The sequence below is a fragment of the Rhinoderma darwinii genome, chromosome 3, assembly GCF_050947455.1.
Source record: "Rhinoderma darwinii isolate aRhiDar2 chromosome 3, aRhiDar2.hap1, whole genome shotgun sequence".
NCBI classification, from domain to species: domain Eukaryota; kingdom Metazoa; phylum Chordata; class Amphibia; order Anura; family Rhinodermatidae; genus Rhinoderma; species Rhinoderma darwinii.
Window position 1 is genome coordinate 9,280,789 of NC_134689.1, and position 24,335 is coordinate 9,305,123.

At 46.9% G+C, this 24,335-nt stretch overlaps 1 protein-coding gene across 2 annotated transcripts in view; it reads left to right on the forward strand.

Moving 5' to 3' along the window:
- The window catches only part of NUP205 (nucleoporin 205), a 44,578-nt gene that overhangs the window by 8,820 nt on the left and 11,423 nt on the right, over window positions 1-24,335 (forward strand). For both annotated transcript variants that reach the window (XM_075855850.1, XM_075855852.1), the window contains exons 6-27: window positions 20-248; window positions 961-1,125; window positions 1,202-1,377; window positions 2,988-3,104; window positions 3,876-4,013; window positions 4,498-4,648; window positions 5,354-5,553; window positions 7,382-7,564; window positions 7,647-7,697; window positions 9,455-9,664; window positions 10,303-10,402; window positions 12,299-12,436; window positions 12,931-13,120; window positions 13,384-13,504; window positions 15,820-15,901; window positions 16,011-16,175; window positions 17,636-17,760; window positions 17,874-17,988; window positions 21,084-21,233; window positions 22,455-22,529; window positions 23,312-23,469; window positions 23,553-23,633. In XM_075855850.1, the coding sequence (XP_075711965.1) occupies window positions 20-248; window positions 961-1,125; window positions 1,202-1,377; window positions 2,988-3,104; window positions 3,876-4,013; window positions 4,498-4,648; window positions 5,354-5,553; window positions 7,382-7,564; window positions 7,647-7,697; window positions 9,455-9,664; window positions 10,303-10,402; window positions 12,299-12,436; window positions 12,931-13,120; window positions 13,384-13,504; window positions 15,820-15,901; window positions 16,011-16,175; window positions 17,636-17,760; window positions 17,874-17,988; window positions 21,084-21,233; window positions 22,455-22,529; window positions 23,312-23,469; window positions 23,553-23,633 (3,120 nt within the window). The remainder of the gene's footprint in view (window positions 1-19; window positions 249-960; window positions 1,126-1,201; window positions 1,378-2,987; window positions 3,105-3,875; window positions 4,014-4,497; window positions 4,649-5,353; window positions 5,554-7,381; window positions 7,565-7,646; window positions 7,698-9,454; window positions 9,665-10,302; window positions 10,403-12,298; window positions 12,437-12,930; window positions 13,121-13,383; window positions 13,505-15,819; window positions 15,902-16,010; window positions 16,176-17,635; window positions 17,761-17,873; window positions 17,989-21,083; window positions 21,234-22,454; window positions 22,530-23,311; window positions 23,470-23,552; window positions 23,634-24,335) is intronic.

Consider the following 24,335-nt stretch of genomic DNA (forward strand, 5'->3'; position numbering starts at 1 on the left):
GTAATAATTCTTCTCACAGGTCTCCGATCTCATAAAGGAAAGTCGTCAGTCACTCGCCGAAAGTCTGTTCTCCTGGGCCTGTCAGACGCCACTGAACAAGGATGATACGCTGCTTCTGATTGGCCACCTGGAGAAGGTCTCTGTCGAAGCAGACGGCACTCTGAACAGCGTTAACCTGCACCTCCTTATGGCGCTACTCTACTGCTTTGATGTCAGCTTTTTGGAACAGGGGACAGAGGACAGGGACGGTAAGACATTTTACAGACTCTATTAAAGGGTTAACTGAATTCTGAGTTAGAGGGGGGTCGCCTGTTCAGGATTCTCATCTCTTAGCCAGAGGGGAGAGCGGTTATATAGAGCGTCTCTCTCTGGAGGACCTGTCCTGTCTTATACAGACTACACGTTGATAAGAATGGACCCGGTGTAATACTTAATTTCTCCTGTGGTGGCACTGCAGGGAAATTGAACACTTACTGCCAGGCTTCTCTACAGATCACTGCTGGTCGCTGGGGTTCATAGCAGGAGGACACTTTGTGATCATCTTATTGTTTAGAGACCCTTCTAACAAGTAGGGATTGTCCAAAGCGGAGAAAGCCTTTTAGTTCTGGAGCTTACTGAAGAAGGATTTATTGAGTTCAATTGGAGCAGTATAACTCCACATGCAGGGAGCTCCCCCTAGTGGTGGCTGTAGGCACCCACAATTATTTGAATTTGCTCAGAATTTTGGATCTATTTAGACAGTAGGTACCATTTAGAGGGGTTTTCCAGGATTAGAAACAGACAGGTGGGGGTCTGGTATGGCAGCGCAATCCTATTCACTTCGAAGGTGCTGAACTGCAATACCGGAGACAACCCATGGAAGGAAGAGGCGCTGTGTTTGGAAAAAAGCAGCCATGTTTTTCTAATCCTGGACAAACCCCTATAATATCTAACGGAATAATTTCCTTTTCTAATACCTAGAGTTAATGCAGACGACCCCTCTTCTGGCCGAAAAACAGTATGTCGCAGCCGTTCATCAGAGACTGCAGGACCCCCAGCCGTGGAAGTTGTCGGGTCTGCAGGCCACGGTCCGGTTGGCCTGGGCATTAGCCCTTCGGGGTGTTTCTCAGCTGACTGAAGTGACAGGTACGGAATAATCTCCGATTTTATTTTTGATGGTTTTGATCGCAATTTGCAATTAATTGTGACTCTGGTCTCGCAGCATTAGCGGAGTTCACAGAGGCAGATGAAGCGTTAGCGGAGATGGCTGTCGGGGGGAACGCCTTCCTCTTCCTCACCGATGCTGTGGTGGGCTCCGACATCTTCTCACAGGAGGAATTCTTCATCCGTAGGATTCACACGTTGGTCACTGATTTCCTTACTCGGATGCCCATGAAAGTAGGTGCATTTCTGGGTCCGGACCGTTATAATATTTGCTGCCCGACTTGTTTTTTTCTTGGTGGTTCAGCATTAGAAAAACATAGCGGCTTTCTTTCAAAAGCTGCGCCGTTCCTGTCCGCTGTGTCTGGAATTGCACCTCCGCTCCATTGAAGTGTATGGGGCTGAGCTGCAATACCACACACAACCTGTGGACGGGTGTGGCGCTGTTTTGAGAAGTAAGCAGCCATGTCTTTCTAATAATTGTATAACTTCTATGCAGAGTACTCAGTCCTTGAAGACTAAGCTGTTGGGATCTTATGTTTTCGGTGTTGTCATAGGGACATTGCATGGATCCAAGTGACCGTCCACGTCAATGTCCACATGTATGCACACACCACTGCCCCCGTTCTATCCAATGAACATGTAAAAAGGATTTGGATCCACCCAGTGTGACCTCTGACAACACTGAGAAATCAGGACATTAAGTGTTGTCATAAGAACACCACTGCACAGCCTCTTCTTCAAGCAGGGAATGAAGTCAACAATTAAAATGTTTTTTAAAAATACTTATTGGGGGCCTTTAGGTATTTTTATTTGAGTAAAGCCTTCTTTAGTAGAGGACTGTCGCCTCACCTGACATGTCTTTCTGGAGGAACTTTTCTTAGAACTCTATGTTGTGCCGTTCCTCTGTTACTCCTCTTAGAAAAGTATGAAGAAATTGACAACTGGATGTAACCAATTGGGCGTGTGTCCTACACAGACTGACCCTGTCCAATCAGTGCTGACAGAGTGAGACTGTGTAGGGACACGCCCCCAACTGGTAACACCCAGTTGTCAATTTCTTCATACATTTCTAGGAGGAATAACAGAGGAACGGCACCACACAGAGAAAATATGTTCCACAATTGATTTTTCATGGGGAATACAAGTAATGACTAAAACAGACATGTCAGGAGAGGTGACCGTTCCTTTTTAAAGGGGACACCTAAAAATAGTTTTCTATCGGCTAAACCCCAAAAATCTGCCAATCAAAAGCTAATATTAGAGATCTGAAATCCCCCCTTTAATGTGTTAAATTCACCTTTGTTGATTCTACAGTTATATATCAGGAAATATCCTGATTTAGGCCCCATGCACGCGACCGTGCCCGTAATCACGGCCCGCCATTGCGGGCACGGCCGGCTGCTGACGGCCGTGTGCATTTTCGGGCCGTGCTCCCATACAAAGTATGGGAGCACGGCCCGTAAAACACAAAAAAACGGACATGCTGCGTAATTCCCGGCACCTGTCTACGGCACGGACACCCATCCGTAGCTATTTGTAAAGGTGTCCGCGGCCAATAGAACAGAATCGGCCCGTAATCACGGCTCAATTCACGGTCCTGTGCATATGGGGCCTTAGGGTTGCTGTAAAATCACTCCATCTGTTTTTGAAAATCCATTAACAGAATGCAGAGCATGTTTACAGCAGCCTGTATTCTGCAGAGGGCACAGCAGTCACAGGCTTCATCAATCAGTGCATGTCTGCTGACCGGGAACACTCCGCTATCACGGCGCTCCTGCAGTTGTGATTCCATAATGAATAGCACAAGGCTCGGAGGTGACTTTTTGTTTTTTCTGTCCGTGTAGGTCAAACAGCTGAGGAACCGAGCTGAGGAGGATGCCCGCTTAATCCACATGAGCCTGCAGATGGGTAACGAGCCGCCCACCTCGCTACGTCGAGATTTAGAACATGTTATGCTGTTGGTAAGAAGATCGCCATGACTACGCAGATGCACGTTGATGCTAACCGTATTGATTAACCCTACACATACACAAATAAAGTGAATTATGCATATACCCCCCGTACCCATATAGTTTATGAAAGTAGACCCTTTAGACATTGGCAAAAATGCCACCCAGTAGTTTTTACTAAAGGGCGGCGCCTTCATGCAATTTTGCATCAAAGTGTAACATAGTCACCAGGACTAAATTACTATCCGGATGCCGGTAAAGATGTTTGAATAGGGGCAGGAGGTGATTTGGTGTGTAACTACTCATTTTTGCACACCTTTAGTAGGACCAGACTGGTCCTAAATGGGACCATTGCAGAGCACGCGTCCTCTCTGATTGGTAAGAGGGGGGACTATATAAAAAAAAAAGTTCCTGTATCCGCCGCTGGGGTCACTGGAGGCTGGACAGAGGGAGAGATGACCGTAAAGGGCTGGGATCTTTCTTCCTGCTCTCACTTGCAGCTCCCTCCTCCCTTACACAGACACAGAACCAGGAAGTAAAACTTTTCATCTTGCTCCCTGACTTGAAACGCGTGCCGCTCCCCGAATGTTGCACCGAGAGCTTTGAAAACAAAGAATCTGGGCTTTAATATGATTAAGATCTAAGCTTTAGCTCTCACACTTTAGTCGTGAGTCGTGACGTATTGCATAACGTCCTTGGCAGTTACTGTAGATCTGCTGCTGTTTTGCCGCCTTTAGTGCTCCCTTATTGACATTGGCTTTTTATCGGTTTTGATCTTGATAGATTGCTGAACTTTACAAGAAAGATCCTTTCCATCTTGAGCTAGCACTTGAATTCTGGTGTCCGACCGAACCGCTCCAGAACACCACCTTGATGGGATCCTACCTCGGAGTTGCTCACCAAAGGCCTCCTCAACGCCAGGTAAAAAGCACATCCGAATGAAACCGTGGTCTACAGATTGTATGCAGGGTAAAGGACAATCCCAACTAGTTAGAAGGGTCCATTAACAATAAGCTGATCACAATTTCTCTCCCTGCTGAGACCCCTAGCGATCAGCTGTGATCTGTGGGGAAACCTGGTAGTAAGGGTTCAGTTTCCCTGCAGCGCCACCACAGGAGAAATGAAGCATTACACAGTGTCCATTCATATCAATGTGTTGTCTGTAATACAGGACAGGTGCTCCAGAGAGAGAGACACACTATGTAACTTCTCTCCACTCTGGGCAAAAGGTGAGGATCCTGAACAGAGAACCCCCATAATATTAACTCAGAATTCCCTAATAGGGTGTATGAAAATGGGTTTGTAAACTAGACCATACCTTTAGAGGGTTTGTAGACAACCATGTGTTAAATTAAATTAAATTGAATTTATTCCTAATTGCTAATTTCCAGTACTCATATTTCAGGTCTTGCTGTCAAAGTTTGTCAGACAAATTAGCGACCTGCTGCCCCCCACTCTGTATATCCCGTATCTGAAGATGCTGCAGGGTCTGGCCACCGGTCCTCAATGTGCCCATTACTGCTTCAGCTTCCTCAAGGCCAATGGCGGCAGCCACGGTGAGTAATTACTCTACGGTCCGATACACCAGCGTCACTTACATAGACTGGCTGCATCCAGGAGGCTTCACACCGCTGATCTCCTATCTGAATAATGCAGGGGATATACACTATTCTGTGCTGTGCACCCACCCCCCCACCCCCCATTCATGCCAGCTTTTCGGTATCTTGGCCAATGTCATTGCATTCAAAAGAAATTTAGTAGTATCGTTTTATTTGTTCTATGGGAGACTTAAAGGGATATTCCCATCTCGGACGTATATGGCATGTACACAGGCTACGCCATAATTGTCTGATAGATGTGGAACCCGCTGCTATGTCTAGAACAGGACCCCTTGATCCCGTCTTACCTTCCGCCGCTGCTTACGAGGTGGACGGGTTCTCCGGTAACAGCTGACCTGTCTGTGCTGCGCTGTTTCTGCAACTCCCGTTCACTTCTATGGGAGTTCAGGAAACAGGTGAGCAAAACGCGTGGCTGTTTTAGAAAAACCCATTAATCTCGTAACTCGGTATTATATGGTCACCCATGCATTTCAATGGGGGGCATATAATGCTACAGGGGCAGCTGCAGGGGGAATACGTTACCGCCTGTATCATATGCCGGTCGCACAGGGTTTTATCCGTCAGACCCGTGGCGATCACCAGTATCGCTGAGGCCTTATACTAGAAGTCTTAATCCTTATATGTCTTACTGTTGAATCTCAGCTGAGAACTTGCAGGCCGGCAGCCCCGTGTCCTGGGACCACTTCTTCCACTCGCTTATGCTGTACCATGAACATCTGCGGAAAGACATACCAAGCGCTGACATTATCCACCATCGTCACCCGCCACTGAGGGGCATCACCCAGCGGGAGATGGATGGACTCTTGGCATTCTTGCATCTCACCACCACAGTCATTGAATGGGTGAGATTAACATCTCTGTTCTTACTTTCCTTATAAGATACAAGGCAGAAAACCGATCTATTGGTAATCGGCTCTGTTGCCCTTTGGTGATGAATTAAAGGGGTATTCCAGTTGAAGGAGTTTTTACCAGTTTTTACCTATCCATTAAAAAGGGGATAACTGGTAGATCGGTGGGGGCTGACCGCTAGGTTGGGGGTCCTGTTTCCCCCCGTTTGATTGGAGCTGCTGTCAATCATGCCCGCTGCTACTCCATTCAATTTCTATGGTACTGACGGAGATAGTTCAACGCTGTACTTGGAAAGTGAATGGAGAGGCAGCATGCTCTACAGCCGCTCCATGGAAATGGGTACCCCCCTTTCTGGCAATTGGGGTGCCAGCGGTTGGACCACCATCGATCTACCAGTTATAACCTATCCAGTACATAGGTACAGAATAGGGAGTACAGCTCTGGAGTATAATACAGGATGTAACTAGGGATCAGTACAGGATATGTAATGTATGTGCACAGTGACTCCACCAGCAGAATAGTGAGTGCAGCTCTGGAGTATAATACAGGATGTAACTCAGGATCAGTACAGGATAAGTAATGTAATGTATGTACACAGTGACTCCACCAGCAGAATAGTGAGTGCAGCTCTGGAGTATAATACAGGATGTAACGCAGGATCAGTACAGGATAAGTAATGTAATGTATGTACACAGTGACTCCTCCAGCAGAATAGTGAGTGCAGCTCTGGAGTATAATACAGGATGTAACTCAGGATCAGTACAGGATAAGTAATGTATGTATGTACGTACGTACGTACGTACGCAGTGACTCCACCAGCAGAATAGTGAGTGCAGCTCTGGAGTGTAATACAGGATGTAACTCAGGATCAGTACAGGATAAGTAATGTAATGTATGTACACAGTGACTCCACCAGCAGAATAGTGAGTGCAGCTCTGGAGTATAATACAGGATATAACTCAGGACAAGTACAGGATAAGTCATGTAATGTATGTACACAGTGACTCCACCAGCAGAATAGTGAGTGCAGCTCTGGAGTATAATACAGGATGTAACTCAGGATCAGTACAGGATAAGTAATGTAATGTATGTGCACAGTAACTCCACCAGCAGAATAGTGAGTGCAGCTCTGGAGTATAATACAGGATGTAACTCAGGATCAGTACAGGATATGTAATGTAATGCATGTACACAGTGACTCCACCAGCAGAATAGTGAGTGCAGCTCTGGAGTATAATACAGGGTGTAACTCAGGATCAGTACAGGATAAGTAATGTAATGTATGTACACAGTGACTCCACCAGCAGAATAGTGAGTGCAGCTCTGGAGTATAATACAGGATGTAACTCCGGATCAGTACAGGATAAGTAATGTAATGTATGTACACAGTGACTCCACCAGCAGAATAGTGAGTGCAGCTCTGGAGTATAATACAGGATGTAACACAGGATCAGTACATGATATGTAATGTAATGTATGTATACAGTGACTCCACCAGCAGAATAGTGAGTGCAGCTCTGGAGTATAATACAGCATGCAACTTAGGATCAGTACAGGATAAGTAATATACACTGTTCAGCCAAAACATTAGGACCACTGACAGGTGAAGTGAATGACATTGATGATCTGGTTATAATGGTGCCTGACAAGGGGTGGCATGGTTGTCCGTCCTTGACTTGTCCATAATAAAGAAACATTTGTAATATACTTTTTAAATTGAGTGTCGTTCCTGTGTCACATAGTGATATCGCTGACGCGCTCCGCATTTGGATTCTGCAGGTATAATATTTATCTTCTTTTTCTCCTTGTGATCGTGTACAGAGTGAGAGCGCCCGCCTGGCTCTTTGTGAACACTCCCAGTGGACACCGGTCATAGTGATGCTAGGACTTCTACAGTGCAGTATTCCTCCGGTTCTGAAAGCAGAGGTATTGAAGACCCTGACCGCGTTTGGGAAGTCTCCGGAGATAGCCGCTTCTCTCTGGCAATCCCTGGAACATACTCAGGTACGATAGAAACCACAGGTGTTGAAATGATCCTCCTATCGAGTTCACATATCAACCAATTATCTATCTTTTAACTTCTCAGATTTTGCAAACTGTGAGACCAACCGGACAAAGACAAGCCGCAGGGATTGAGGTAAATGTTCCGGTTATTTAAAGGGATTGTCCACTTCCCTGTCCAGCCCCCGCCTCCCCTGACAATGAGCGGATAGTGGGAGTCCTGTTGACATCGGTGGATCGGAGCAACTCTTGACACGAGGCGCCATGGCGTTCACTACTCCACGACTAGACTCATTACTCGGTGCCCTTTAACCCTTTAGTGACCAGCCTATTTAAGGTTAATGACCAAGCAAATTTTATCGTTTTTCCATCGTCGCATTTAAAGAGCTCTAACTTTTTATTTTTGCGTCGACATAACGGTATGAGGATTTTTTTTTGATTTTTTTTTTTTAGCTGGATTAGTTCTATTTTGTAATGGCACCATTTTGGGGGGGGGGGGGGGGAATAGAAGAAAAACCGCAATTCTGCTACTGTTCTGTGCGTCTTACATTTATGCAGTTTACGGCGTAAATAACACGTTCACTTTATTCTACGGGTCGGTACGATTCCGACGTTACCCCATATGTGGAGGTTTTTTATGTTTTACGACTTTTGCACAATTTCAGTTCCGAAGTGTTTTTATTATTTGTTTTTGGATTGTCACTTTCCAAGAGCCCTCATTTTTTTTTCATTTTTCCGTCAATTTAGTTATATGAGGGCTTGTTTTTTGCGGGACGAGACGTAGTTTTCATTGGTACTTTTTGGGGTACATGGGGCTTATTGATTAAATTTTATTATTACTTTTTTGGGGGGCAGTGGAATATAATAACATTTCCGCTATAGTTTTTTGCGTTTTTTTTTTTTTACAGTGTTCACCTTGCGGTTTAAATGACATATGAACCTTATTGTTTGGGTAATTACGGTCGCGGCGATACTATATATATATATATATATATATATAGGTGTACTTTTTGTTTATTTTTTACACTTTTTTAATCCACTTTTTAATGGAAAAAATACTTGTAATCTTTATTAATAATTTTTATTTGACATTTATTATATTTTATTAGTCGCACTAGGGGACTTTACTATTTGGTCTTTAGATCGCTGCTATAATGCTTTGCTTTATTTAGTATACCAGACCATTATTGCCTGTCGGTGTAAAACTGATAGCCAATCTATTAGGACGAGCCTCTGGCATATAGCCAGGGCAGGCCTGGGGGTCTTTGTTAGGCACCCGGCTGCCATGACACACCATCGGAGGCCCATCATTGCATTTGCGGGCCGCCGATGGGTGACCACTCCCTCCCTCTGTAAATTACTTAAATGCTGCGGTCGCTATTGACCGCAGCATTTAAGGGGTTAAACGGCCGCGATCGAAGTAAACTTCGATCGCTACCGTTGGAGCAGGAGCCCGGCTGTCATCAGCGCTAGGTCCATCCTGCACGGGACACCCATGCAGGACTTTAGACTAGACTGCTGTGAAAAGGCGTCGGGCTAGCCTAAGGCCCCTTAGTGACCGCCGTGAAAAGGTGTATTGATGGTGACTAAGGGGTTAAAAGCCTTTCTCTGTTGGATCACTCTGCTCTGGCGACTAGGGGCGGACACTTGTGCCAGGAACCCCCCCTTTTAAAGCGGTATGCCCTCATAGAATTTGTTCAGAGGGAACTACCTCATTAAAGGGCCACCCCACTAAAAACTGAATTTGACTTCTCTTCATTGTTCGTATAATTTGCCGTTCACTCTCGATTTTTACTGTTGCAGTGCTGGGTTTACGTCGCAGTTTTTTAAAAAAAAAATTGCGATTTTTACTTCAATGCAATTGATTTGAACCTTTTATATCGTTTTAATAAGGTGGAACTGAATGAAATTGAGTCTCGGGCTGAGGAGTATCCGCTCACCAGAGCTTTCTGCAACCTCATTGGTACTTTGGTGGAGAGCTATTTTCCAGCCAATCTCGGAGCCGGCTTAAGAGCCCCTGGATTTGAGCCCTACCTGCAGTTTCTCCGCGACACCGTTTTCCTCCGGTTCCGCACCAGAGCGTACAGGAGAGCGGCAGAGAAGGTAAATGTCCAAAGTGCATTATAAAAACACTCCGATGTGTCACCATAAAGGGCACAGCTTCATGTCAGGCCTCATGCACACGACCGTAGCCATGTGCACGGCCCGGATTTTCGGGTCGGCCGGCAGCAGAGTGTCAGCCGCGAGCCGCCCGCAAATCGCGGGCCGTGCACATGGCCGCGCCCATTATTTCCTATGAGCCTGGGCCGCAGAACACGGCCGTAATAAGACATGGCCGTTCTTTCTGCAGTCCGGGCTCCGGGGCCATGCAGGGACCGTAGAAACCACTGTCGTGTGCATGGCCCCATAGGAATGAATGGGGCCGCAATTCTCAGGTGGATTTTCAGGGGAATTGCGGCCTCAAAAGCACGTTCGTGTGCATGGGGCCTTAGGTAGCGCAGGTAATTACCAGAATATCACCAGTGTATAGATCCGCAAATCCTGATTTTTTTTTTTTAGTGTTTTCTCAACCCACAGCCCGGTCTGGTGATACTTGCTCTTAAAGAGGTCGTCTCGTAAGGACAACTTCGGATCACATGCCCTATTATAATAGCATGGCCGTCATAGATTAGATAGTGTGCGCGTAGAGGATACTCGTCATACCTCGTAACATAGTCGTCATCTTTTTACCGTCCCAACAGTGGGAAGTGGCTGAAGCTGTCCTTGATGTCTTTTACAAACTCTTGAGAGATTATGAGCCTCAACCAGAAGACTTTGTAGAGCAGTACGTGGAGATGCAAGGTAAGCGATTTCCCCCATTAGTGGTAGTGGTGCGTTAACCCCTTTCTATAGGCCTTATTAGAGCGTTTGGACTGCATAGATGGGGGGGGGTCCTCTACTTGCGACTCCTCTCTATTAGCCGAAGTGAAGAGTATCCGTGGTTCCCACGCTTGCAGACGTGGGCCATGTATGTATCACATCAGGGGTCATCAACCTTTTGCACTTGAGCTCTTGTGAAACTACAACTCCCAGCATGCCCTGACAGTCAAAGGCTTTATTATTCTAGCCAAAGTCTGTCAGGGCATTGGAGTTTCACCACAGCTGGAGTACCAAAGGTTGCTGACCACTGTATGGCTGGACATTCATTTGAATGGCCGGCATGTAATACCACATTTCCCCTGTAGTGGCCGCTGCAGGGTAGAAGTATGACCGGCTACAACTTCCCAGGGCAATAATCGCTGATCGCCGGGGATTTCAGAAGCCGGACACACTGTGATCATCTGGATTGGCTTCATTTTGTGACAACCCCTTTATACTTTCCAACATCATATCCAGGAATAACGGTTTCCAATGAATTTATCAGTCTTCACTGTTCCCTGAAGACTTGTCACCAGGGCCGGGTGGACCCTTGGACACTAGAGCCTTGTTGCCCCTCCTTAATCCAAGGGGGTGGTACTGATCCTTTAAATTGTGCTGTGCTTTCTCCCCACCCCCCCCTTGCTGTATGTGTCTGTCCCCTCCTTGTGTGTGTACTGCATGGTCCCGTGAAGTCCCCGTTTAGCTACTTGTTTGTCCTGTGCTCACTCCGTCCTCTCGTTTGTCCCTGTGTGCCGGGTCTTTTGCTGTAGTCAGTGGCGCCGAAGAGAGAGAACAGGGGCACGGGCTGTGGCGGGATGGGGGGGGAAGGGTCCCAGCGTTGCTATTGTATCGATGCCCTGATTCTGAGTGGCGGAGGACGAGGACTGTCCCTGGGGAGGAGGAGGAGGACTGTCCCTGGGGAGGAGGAGGAGGACTGTCCCTGGGGAGGAGGAGGAGGACTATCCCTGGGGAGGAGGAGGAGGACTGTCCCTGGGGAGGAGGAGGAGGACTGTCCCTGGGGAGGAGGAGGAGGACTGTCCCTGGGGAGGAGGAGGAGGACTATCCCTGGGGAGGAGGAGGAGGACTATCCCTGGGGAGGAGGAGGAGGACTATCCCTGGGGAGGAGGAGGAGGACTATCCCTGGGGAGGAGGAGGAGGACTGTCCCTGGGGAGGAGGAGGAGGACTGTCCCTGGGGAGGAGGAGGAGGACTATCCCTGGGGAGGAGGAGGAGGACTATCCCTGGGGAGGAGGAGGAGGACTATCCCTGGGGAGGAGGAGGAGGACTATCCCTGGGGAGGAGGAGGAGGACTATCCCTGGGGAGGAGGAGGAGGACTATCCCTGGGGAGGAGGAGGAGGACTATCCCTGGGGAGGAGGAGGAGGACTATCCCTGGGGAGGAGGACTATCCCTGGGGAGGAGGAGGAGGACTATCGCTGGGGAGGAGGAAGCTGAGGACTATCCCTGGGGAGGAGAAAGCTGAGGACTATCCCTGGGGAGGAGGAAGCTGAGGACTATCCCTGGGGAGGAGGAAGCTGAGGACTATCCCTGGGGAGAAGGAAGCTGAGGACTATCCCTGGGGAGAAGGAAGCTGAGGACTATCCCTGGGGAGGAGGAAGCTGAGGACTATCCCTGGGGAGGAGGAAGCTGAGGACTATCCCTGGGGAGGAGGAAGCTGAGGACTAACGCTCAGGGGAGCGTTGAGATGTAACAGTAAGCGTGCAGTGTCTGGGTAGTGAGGGCTGGAGAGATGGCCATATTGGTCAAGCTGAAAGTCAATGTCATCCTCATCCGCGTATTCAGGTCTGATCATCTTTGTAAATCTGCGTTTCTCTTGACAGGAGAGGAGAAAGCTGCTTATAAGCCGCCTGGCTTCAGTTTGATGCATCACTTGCTGAACGAGTCCCCGATGTTGGAGCTGTGTCTCAGCTTGCTGGAGGAGGGCGTCATACAGCTGGACACTTACACCTCCTTTCCCGGTAATGTCTGCAGCATCTTGCACATTTCCAGCCGTGCACTTAATTGTAACCGAGAGAAGTGGCTGCCAGACAACTTCATGGCACTGCTTATCTTCCAGGGAAGCAAAGGATTGGATTGTTTAAACGTCTCGAGTTGAATGTTTTGCCATACAGACCCATTCACATGGTTTATGCTTATAGTATAGTCAATAGGGCATAATATTCTATGAGATGCTAGAGGAGACCCTAAGGGTCAGTTCACACGTTGCGTAAATAGTGCGGTTTTTCCGCAACGGCATTCGTTGCGGAAAATCCACAGCAAATACAGTAGCAGCAAAGTGGATGAGATAAAACAAATCTCATCCACACGCTGCGGAAATACTGAGCGGAAAAAAAAAACTCCCTGCGGCGCACAGGTCGGATACTCTGCGTGCTTTTACGCAGCGTATCCGCCCCGTGTGAACTCGCGCTCATTCCAGAAGATAACCCGGGGTACGGCATTTTGTGTTCGTCAGGTAAGAAACATTTGGAGCAGGCCGTGTCGTGTTGTTTCATGCTCCTGAACCTGACGCTGCAGAAAGAGAATCTCTTCATGGACTTATTGCGGGAAAGCCACCTGGCGCTGATCGTCACCCCTCTGGAGCAGTTGTTACAAGGCATCAATCCACGTTCCAAGAAGGTGGATCACGTCGTGAATATCGCCAGGTAAGAAAACCAGCGCTGGGTTCATATATCCGACCAGGGACCAACATCCACATTGGTGTGTTCCTCCAGTTGTGGGTTTTGGACCATCGGCTTCCTATTAAATTGACCCTCGTCTTTAATCCTAAGATCATGAGTGATAAGACTACGTACAGTGCTGCGGAATATGACGGCGCCGTATAAGGAACCATCTAGAGAGTGAAGCCTATTTACCGTTTGCTTTCACCACGCACTGTTGTTACCGTTGGTTTGTGCTTGTTCTCCAGGTATCTTTATCACGGCACCAGCAATCCCGAATTAGCCTTCGAAAGCGCCAAGATCTTGTGTCGCATTTCCAGTAACGGCAATATCCAAGCCAAACTTGTGGGAGATTTTACCCAGGACCCGGTAAAGAGCGTCTCCTCATTGTCATCCTTTACTCTTCAGTGTATGACAGGGTGGTCATCGTCTACAATACTGAGCAGTGATATATACGTATTGCCCTAAGACTCTGTTCCCATTGAGTTTGAGTCCTACGTTTGGCGTATGTTCCAGAAAAGCCCCCGGCGCAAACACCAAACGTATCGATATTCACCCGACGGATGCCAAAACCGTGTTATTTGGCATTCACCGGGCCTGTATACCCTTTCTAGACAGTCATCCTGCAAAAAATGGCGAGGTATGCCTTCCGCCGGAGGTATGCGTCAGGAAATCCGACAAACGCAGAGTATAAACTGTATGGGATGGTAGAGCCAGGTCACAAACATTAAAGGGGGTCTTCCAGTCCTAAGAAATCGATGGCCTATCCTCAGGATAGGCCATCAATAACTGATCAGTGGGGTCCGACTCCTGGCACCCTCGCCGATCAGCTGCGTCATTCCTTACTTGATCATACTGTGAATCGCCGACGCACTTGTAGTGGCGGTTCACAGTATTACAGCCATCTCACATTGAAGTAATTGGGTGAAGGCTTTAAAGAGACTCTGTCTCCACCTTATAAGTGCCCTGTCTCCTATATAAGGAGATCGGCGCTGTAATGTAGGTGACAGTAATGCTTTTTATTTAAAAAAACGATCTTTTTTCACAACGTTAGGAGCGATTTTGGTTTATGCTAATGAGCTTTCTTAATGCCCAAGTGGGCGTACTTTTACTTTCGACCAAGTGGGCGTTGTACAGAGGAGTGCATGACGCTGACCAATCAGTGACCAATCAGCGTCATGCACTCCTCTCCATTCATTTACACTGCACTAGCGATATAGTTATATCACTATGTGCAACCTCATACACAAGCCCTAACATTACTGCAGTGTCCTGATAATGAATACACATGACCATCCAGCCTGGACGTGATGTGTACTCAGAATCCTGACACTTCTGACTCTTTTTTGTGAGATTCCGGCAAGTGAAACCAAATCTCGCGAGATCACGGAGCTAAACGAGATTTGGTTTCACTTGCCGGAATCTCACAAAAAAAGTGTCAGGATTCTGAGTACACATGACGTCCAGGCTGGATTTCATGTGTATTCATTATCAGGACACTGTAGTAATGTTAGGGCTTGTGTATGAGGCTGCACATAGTGATCTAGCTATATCGCTAGTGCAGTGTAAATGAATGGAGAGGAGTGCATGATGCTGATTGGTGACTGATTGGTCAGCGTCATACACTCCTCTGTACAACGCCCACTTGGTCGAAAGTAAAAGTACGCCCACTTGGGCATTAAGAAAGCTCATTAGCATAAACCAAAATCGCTCCTAACGTGAAAAAAGATCGTTTTTTTTAAATAAAAAGCATTACTGTCACCTACATTACAGCGCCAATCTCCTTATATAGGAGACAGGGCACTTATAATGTGGTGACAGAGACGCTTTAAATGGGTTATGTGCGGATAAAAATGATTAGTATGCAGGGTGTGAGTACTCTCGCTAATATTGCGGCCCCCCGTCGCGCTGATTCTGAGATTTTCTTAGATTTTTATAGCGCTGCCGGGGGACCGGAAGTCTAGTTACACAGTCATCTTTGATGACGATACGACACTTGATCACGTGACCGACCCCGCTGTACTACTGCTTGTACAAAGAGTACAGCGGGATCGGTCACATGACGACGAGTCGTATCATCAAAGAAGGCCGTGCAACGAAACATCCTGTCCCCCGGCAGCGCTATAAAAATCTATGAAAATCTCAGAATCGGCGTGTTGGGGGACCGCAATGTATATTCGCGAGTGGACTCACATACTGCAGGGACTACACTGATAATAATTTTTGGTCCCCACATAACCCCTTTAACACTGCTAACCGCCACTTCAAGCGTGCCGGCGATTCACGATGCGAGCAGTGACCGTAATGAAGGGAAAGCAGCATTCGCGACCCATTCAAAATAGTTGATCGTAGGGGGTGCCGGTAGTCTTACCCCGACCGATCAGATATTGATTGCCTACCTTGAGGATCGGCCAACAATTTCTTTTGACTGGAAAACCCCTTTAACCTCGCTGGGAAGAGGTGATGATGGGCCGTAGACTGACAGGCACATCAATGAACTCTTCAGGATGAAGCTTACTGAGGCCGGAGGGGCACCGGGTTCTCCAGAGCTATTATTGGGGGGGGGGGGGGTCTTATCGTCCACAAATCCACACCAACTTATGACATGAGGCGCACCTGTAAGTGACTTTTCTGACTTGAATGTTCTCTAAATTCTGACCATTGTCTATTCTCTGTGCCGGCAGAAAGTTAGTCAGAAACTCATGGCCGGTTTTGTAGAATGTTTGGACAGCGAAGAATCCGAGGAGGTGACGAACCCGCTGGAAGGTGAGGGATCTTTCTACGGCCGTACAATCCTCTGCAGCGACTGGTCTCCGGCACACGGCGATGTTTTAGCTTTAGATGGTTTATGATGTCATTTATTTGTTACTTTTAGATCTAGAGGAAGAGAGAAAACTGTCCACAGTCCATCACGAGACCAAAATTCACATCCTTAACCTGCTGATCACCTCCCTCGAAATGAAATCACCCAACCTGGCGCTATATCTCCTGGGGTTTGAGCTGAAGAAACCCGTCAGTACGACAAACCTACAAGACTCAGGTAACGGACACCACCACACTACACCCGCAACAGGAGGTCCTGCCACCCCCCCCCCCCAAGTTTAACCCCTTCCTGACATTTCACGTATACTTACCTCGTACTGTGAAACGGGGACCACGGAGCGGGCTGATAGGCTGAGCCCGCTCCATACTTAGCGGTTGACGGCTGTATAATAGAGCCGACTTTAATGTAACGAGCAGGATCCCGCTAGTTTGATCCCTTATTGCGACCGTGGCATCTAAGCCGTTAGAAAGAGGGAGTGGCTCCCTGTAACGTCCCATCGACACTCCCCGCGACGCGGTTGTGGGGTGCCGATGGTTGTCGTGGCAGTTTGGGGACCTAATGAAGCCCCCAGTTCTGCAGTCTTTGCGCTACTATTAGACCCTGAAAGACGACATACTGCAATACATTCGTATGCAGTATATAGTGCAAGCGCTCCAGCGATCACTGGTTCAAGTCCCTTAGGAAGACTAACAAAAAAAAGGTAGATTTTTTTTATGTACAAAAATATTAATAGTTCAAAAACTTCCCGTTTCCCCCCTAAAGTAATGTAAAAATAATAATCATCACTGGCATTGCCGCATCTGTAAAACTTATTACAATATTACGTTATTTAACCCACACGGTGAACGCCGCGCAAAAAAAAAAAAAAAATGTATAACCCAAGAATTGCTGTTTTTTTGCTCAACTCGCCTCCCACAAAAAATGGAATAAAAAGTCATCAAAAAGTTGCATGTACCCCACAATGGTCCCAATAAAAACTACAGCTCGTCCCGCAAAAATTAAGAACTTGCACTGCTCAATCGACAGAAAAATAAAAAAGTTACGGCTTTCAGAATGTACATTTTTTTTTTTTTTTTTTTTTTTTTTTCCATTTTTGTTTTTCCCTTGTAAAAGATAGGTGGAAAAAAAAAACCAATATAAATTTGGTATTGCTGTATTCGTATTGACCCACAGAATAAAGTTATCATGTCGTTTTTACCGCACTGTGGACGCCGTCAAAACAAAACCCAAAAAACGATAGAGAAATTGCTTTTTTTTTTTTCCCATTCCACCCCACAAAGAAATTTTGGCAGTTTTCCAGTACATTATGCGGTACAATTAATGGTGCGATGAAAAACTACAACTCGCCCCGCAAAAAAAACGAGCCCTCATACGGCTATATAGACTAAAAATAAAAAATGTATGGCTTTTGGAAGGTGGGGAGGAAAAAGCGAAAATTAAAAACCGAAATATAGCTGCGGAGGGAAGGGGTAAAAACCGTCCATTACTATGGAGAAGACCAACCTGGGATATGCTCCATCTCTACAGCCGCCCCATATAGGAGCCACATGATCTGCCTCATATCATTAGGGGGATACAACAACCATGGGTATAGACGCTGCCACTCGGAGGCTGACGCTACAGCTGGTTACAATCCGGTTTATATGTATATTATGTGCTTTCTTTTATATTTTTAGGTGTTTTAGGCTTCCCCCGGACCTGTCTGCATTCTGTCTTGGATATGCTTAAGAACGGAACTGATGGTAGATCGGGGCCAGTTGCTGTTGTAGAGTCCCCACATCTTGCTGAGCTCTGCTATCAGGTACGACTCTTTATTTACCCAATATATTTGGTGAATTGTTTTGGTCGATGGTCTGTGATGCGCTTTCACGTGTCTAATCTGTGGTTTTACTGAATCGTTTTCTGTTTCTTCAGGTGATCCATCAGCTTTGTGCCTGCGCGGACACCTCCGGACCTACTATGAGATATCTCCGTACTAGTCAGGATTTCCTGGTCACCCAACTTCACCACCTGCCCTTCTCTGTGAAAGGTGACACTAAAACCGATAGGCTAAGACTTCACTGCTACTTTTTGTATCGCAACTTTTCTTAGAACTTTGCATTATGCCGTTCCTCTGTTATTTCTCCTGGAAATGTTTATATCAACTCACAACCGGGCGTTACCATCACCCATGTCAACAGTCACAGTCTAACACTGTCCGCACTAATTGGACAATATGAGACTGTGTAGGCATAAGCCCCAAGAGGAACAGTAATGAGGAACAGTAACACCCGGATGTCAGGAGAGCTGACAGCTCCTCTATACTACACCACACAGGAGAGCTGACAGATCCTCTATACAACACCACACAGGAGAGCTGACAGCTCGTCTATACTACACCACACAGGAGAGCTGACAGATCCTCTATACTACACCACACAGGAGAGCTGACAGATCCTCTATACTACGCCACGCTGGAGAGCTGACAGCTCCTCTATACTACACCACACAGGAGAACTGACAGATCCTCTATACTACATAACACAGGAGAACTGACAGATCCTCTATACTACACCACACAGGAGAGCAGACAGATCCTCTATACTACACCACACAGGAGAGCCGACAGATCCTGTATACTACACCACACAGGAGAGCTGACAGCTCCTCCATACTACACCACACAGGAGAGCTGACAGCTCCTCTATACTACACCACACAGGAGATCTGACAGATCCTCTATACTACACCACACAGGAGAGCTGACAGCTCCTCTATACTACACCACACAGGAGAGCCGACAGATCCTGTATACTACACCACACAGGAGAGCTGACAGATCCTCTATACTACACCACACAGGAGATCTGACAGCTCCTCCATACTACACCACACAGGAGAGCTGACAGCTCCTCTATACTACACCACACAGGAGAGCTGACAGATCCTCTATACTACACCACACAGGAGAGCTGACAGATCCTCTATACTACACCACACAGGAGAGCGGACAGATCCTCTATACTACACCACACAGGAGAGCTGACAGATCCTCTATACTACACCACACAGGAGAGCTGACATCTCCTCTATACTACACCACACAGGGGAGCTGACAGATCCTCTATACTACACCACACAGGAGAGCTGACAGCTCCTCTATACTACACCACACAGGAGAGCTGACAGATCCTCTATACTACACTACACAGGAGAGCTGACAGCTCCTCTATACTCCACCACACAGGAGAGCTGACAGCTCCTCTATACTACACCACACAGGAGAGCTGACAGCTCCTCTATACTACACCACACAGGAGAGCTGACAGATCCTCTATACTACACCACACAGGAGAGCTGACAGCTCGTCTATACTACACCACACAGGAGAGCTGACAGATCCTATATACTACACCACACAGGAGAACTGACAGCTCCTCTATACTACACCACACAGGAGAACTGACAGCTCCTCTATACTACACCACACGGGAGCTGACAGATCCTCTATACTACACCACACAGGAGAGCTGACAGATCCTCTATACTACACCACACAGGAGAGCTGACAGATCCTCTATACTACACCCCACAGGAGAGCTGACAGCTCCTCTATGCTACACCCCACAGGAGAGCTGACAGCTCCTCTATGCTACACCCCACAGGAGAGCTGACAGCTCCTTTATGCTACACCCCACAGGAGAGCTGACAGCTCCTTTATGCTACACCCCACAGGAGAGCTGACAGCTCCTCTATACTACACCACACAGGAGAGCTGACAGCTCCTCTATACTACACCCCACAGGAGAGCTGACAGCTCCTCTATACTACACCACACAGGAGAGCTGACAGCTCCTCTATACTACACCACACAGGAGAGCTGACAGCTCCTCTATACTACACCACACAGGAGAGCTGACAGCTCCTCTATACTACACCACACAGGAGAGCTGACCGCTCCTCTATACTACACCACACAGGAGAACTGACAGCTCCTCTATTCTACACCACACAGGAGAGCTGACAGATCCTCTATTCTACACCACACAGGAGAGCGGACAGATCCTCTATACTACACCACACAGGAGAGCGGACAGATCCTCTATACTACACCACACAGGAGAGCTGACATCTCCTCTATACTACACCACACAGGAGAACTGACGTATCCTCTATACTACACCCCACAGGAGAACTGACGGATCCTCTATACTACACCACACAGGAGAGCTGACGGCTCCTCTATACTACACCACACAGGAGAGCTGACGGCTCCTCTATACTACACCACACAGGAGAGCTGACGGCTCCTCTATACTACACCACACAGGAGAGCTGACAGATCCTCTATACTACACCACACAGGAGAGCTGACAGCTCCTCTATACTACACCACACAGGAGAGCTGACAGCTCCTCTATACTACACCACACAGGAGAGCTGACAGATCCTCTATACTACACCACACAGGAGAACTGACAGATCCTCTATACTACACCACACCACACAGGAGAGCTCACAGCTCCTCTATACTACACCACACAGGAGAGCTGACAGATCCTCTATACTACACCACACAGGAGAGCTGACAGCTCCTCTATACTACACCACACAGGAGAGCTGACAGCTCCTCTATACTACACCACACAGGAGAGCTGATAGCTGCTCTATACTACACCACACAGGAGAACTGACAGATCCTCTATACTACACCACACAGGAGAGCTGACAGATCCTCTATACTACACCACACAGGAGAGCTGACAGATCCTCTATACTACACCACACAGGAGAGCTGACAGCTCCTCTATACTACACTACACAGGAGAGCTGACAGCTCCTCTATACTACACCACACAGGAGAGCTGACAGCTCCTCTATACTACACCACACAGGAGAGCTGACAGCTCCTCTATACTACACCACACAGGAGAGCTGACAGCTCCTCTATACTACACCACACAGGAGAGCTGACAGCTCCTCTATACTACAGCACACAGGAGAGCTGACAGCTCCTCTATACTACACTACACAGGAGAGCTGACAGCTCCTCTATACTACACCACGCAGGAGAGCTGACAGATCCTCTATAAAAAAAAAAAAAGAAGATTCTATCGCAATGTTAAATGTGTTTTGTTCTTTTAGGTCATGAAATCTCTGCCCTCAATCAGATGTCGTGGCTAATGAAGACTGTGTCAATTGAACTGCGCATTACATCTCTTAACCGTCAGCGCTCTCATACGCTAAGGCTGCTTAACCTGCTGCTAGATGATGTGCCTGTCCGACCATACTTGGGTGAGGGGGGTGCTACATACACTGTACTGATCCTGAGTTATATCCTGCATTATACTCCAGAGCTGCACTCACTATTCTGCTGGTGGAGTCACTGTGTACATACATTACATTACTTATCCTGTACTGATCCTGAGTTACATCCTGTATTATACTCCAGAGCTGCACTCACTATTCTGCTGGTGGAGTCACTGTGTACATACATTACATTACTTATCCTGTACTGATCCTGAGTTACATCCTGTATTATACTCCAGAGCTGCACTCACTATTATGCAGGTGGAGTCACTGTGTACATACATTACATTACTTATCCTGCACTGATCCTGAGTTACATCCTGTATTATACTCCAGAGCTGCACTCACTATTCTGCTGGTGGAGTCACTGTGTACATACATTACATTACTTATCCTGTACTGATCCTGAGTTATATCCTGTATTATACTCCAGAGCTGCACTCACTATTCTGCTGGTGGAGTCACTGTGTACATACATTACATTACTTATCCTGTACTGATCCTGAGTTACATCCTGCATTATACTCCAGAGCTACACTCACTATTCTGCTGGTGGAGTCACTGTGTATATACATTACATTACTTATCCTGCACTGATCCTGAGTTACATCCTGTATTATACTCCAGAGCTGCACTCACTATTCTGCTGGTGGAGTCACTGTTTACATACGTTACATTACTTATCCTGTACTGATCCTGAGTTACATCCTGTATTATACTCCAGAGCTGCACTCACTATTCTGCTGGTGGAGTCACTGGGTACATACATTACATTACTTATCCTGTCCTGATCCTGAGTTATATCCTGTATTATACTCCAGAGCTGCACTCACTATTCTGCTGGTGGAGTCACGGTGTACATACATTACATTACTTATCCTGTACTGATCCTGAGTTACATCCTGTATTATACTCCAGAGCTGTACTCACTATTCTGCTGGTGGAGTCACTGTGTACATACATTACATATCCTGTACTGATCCTGAGTTACATCCTGTATTATACTCCAGAGCTTTATTCACAGTTCTTCCGGTTGCTATTGGAAACAGTCAACATCATTGTCGACACAGTAGCTTTTCCTTCTTGAGATTACTGCACAGTGTTTGGTTTAAACACTACACTTCTCACAATGGTAAATGAAATGAACCATTTTGATATCCAGCATTAGTTTCTCTGATCTTCGTCTTTCTCATGTCCACTTTATAGCTGATGGTGAATCTGGTATGGAGGATGACAGCCGGATCGTCAACGCCTTTCTTCACTTTGATACATCCTCAAAAGGTCACATATATAATTTCCTACTTTCCGTATCAGCGGTTATGTATACAGAACCTGCTATGGTTATTTTTTTCAATTGCTGTATATTGTGTTTTAGGTCAACATTAAAGGGGTTATCCAGGGACCAAAAATAGCTTTACATAAATATATTATTGCAATGCTAAGTAACTAATGAATATATTTTAATTAAAAATTCTGTACTAAATGGCGCAGTTCAAACCTCGTGAATTGTTCCCGGAAGTCCTGGAGCTTTTCTAATAATGATGACGCTCCGACGCGGCCCCACGTGACTGAGCTCTTGCTTCATATGCTGTTTGTGAACATGAACTCAAGGGGCAGTCACATTGCCTATTGCTTGAGTCCGAGCAGAGCATCAGCTAGCGCTTTGCTCGGGACGCCAGCCCTGCTCCCGACGTCCATATTTGGTCAATTCAGGGATATCCTATAGCTGGAGTCCACAGGCAGAGTATCAGCTGATGCTCAGCTCGGGGACTCCAGTAGTGCTGCCGACATCATTGTCCATATATGGACAATGACAGTGACGTCGGCAGAAGTTGTGTAGTCCCCAGGCAGAGTATCAGCTTATGCTTTGCTCGGGGACTCCGACCAAATATGGACGTCGGGAGCAGGGCTGGAGTCCCGAGCAAAGTACTAGCTGATACTCTTCTCGGACTCAAGCAATAGGCAATGTGACTGCCCCTTGCGGTCATGTTCACAAACAGCACGTGGTTCCCGGATAATCTCTTTAATGCTGTGATATTTTTATTTTTTATTTTATTTTTTAGTTCGCAGAAAGATTTTGAGCATCTTAGATTCTATAAACTTCACACAGGAGATCCCGGAGCCTCTTCAGCTGGACTTCTTTGACCGCGTCCTAATCGAGCAAGTCATTACTAACTGCGAGCACAAGGACCGAAGCGGTCAGACTGTCTGCAACGTCAAAGTGAGCACGTTCTATAGATGATGATAACGTGACCGGATCTTCTGAACAACAATCTCAAGTCTTGTTATCTGTTTTTTTAACAGCTCCTCCGGCGAGTTCTGGTAGCAGAAGTCAATGCCCTTCAGGGGATGGCGGCCATTGGACAGAGACCATTACTATTAGAGGTATTCTTAAGCGTCATTTATTCTGTGATTAATTATAGCCCTCAATCGCCCTCTTGTTTTTTGTTTTGTTTATGCACTCTGAAATCTTGTTTGCTTTTGCAGCTGCTGCTTGACATTGAGTGCTGCTTCTGCTTAGCTTATTTATAACCAGAACACCCAGGTTCTTCTCTTGTTCTATTATCTGTGACCCAGAACAAAATTCAGCACCCATTGGTAATAGTGGGGTGCCATTTAATTTATTTCAGCCCTGAAAATGAGCATGTAAAGGGGTATTCCTAGAGAATGAATGGAGAGGTTGCCCTCCGTTCTGCACATGGGTTCGGATTCCACATCTTGGACTATCCGAAATTAATGCTGTATCCTGTGGACATGCCATAAACATCTGAGATGGGTGTACCCCTTTAATTTACAGTTACTCCAGTTCTAACAGCTGATCGTGGTGGTCTCGGTGGGAAACCCCTCCTGTACATCTGTGTTGTGGACATCGGGCCATGTGTATTAAAGGGTAACTAAACTTTTACAAAACTTCTGACGTGTCAAACGTTTTGATCGGTTGGGGTCCGAGCACTGAGACCGCCACCGATCGCTAAAACGAAACGGGCAGAGCGCTCGGGTGAGCTGCTTAGTTTCCGATCGCCTTTTTTCGGAAAGCCGAGCAGTTGGTGTCCGGTGGACTTTCTCTCGAGCCCGTACACCTGAAGA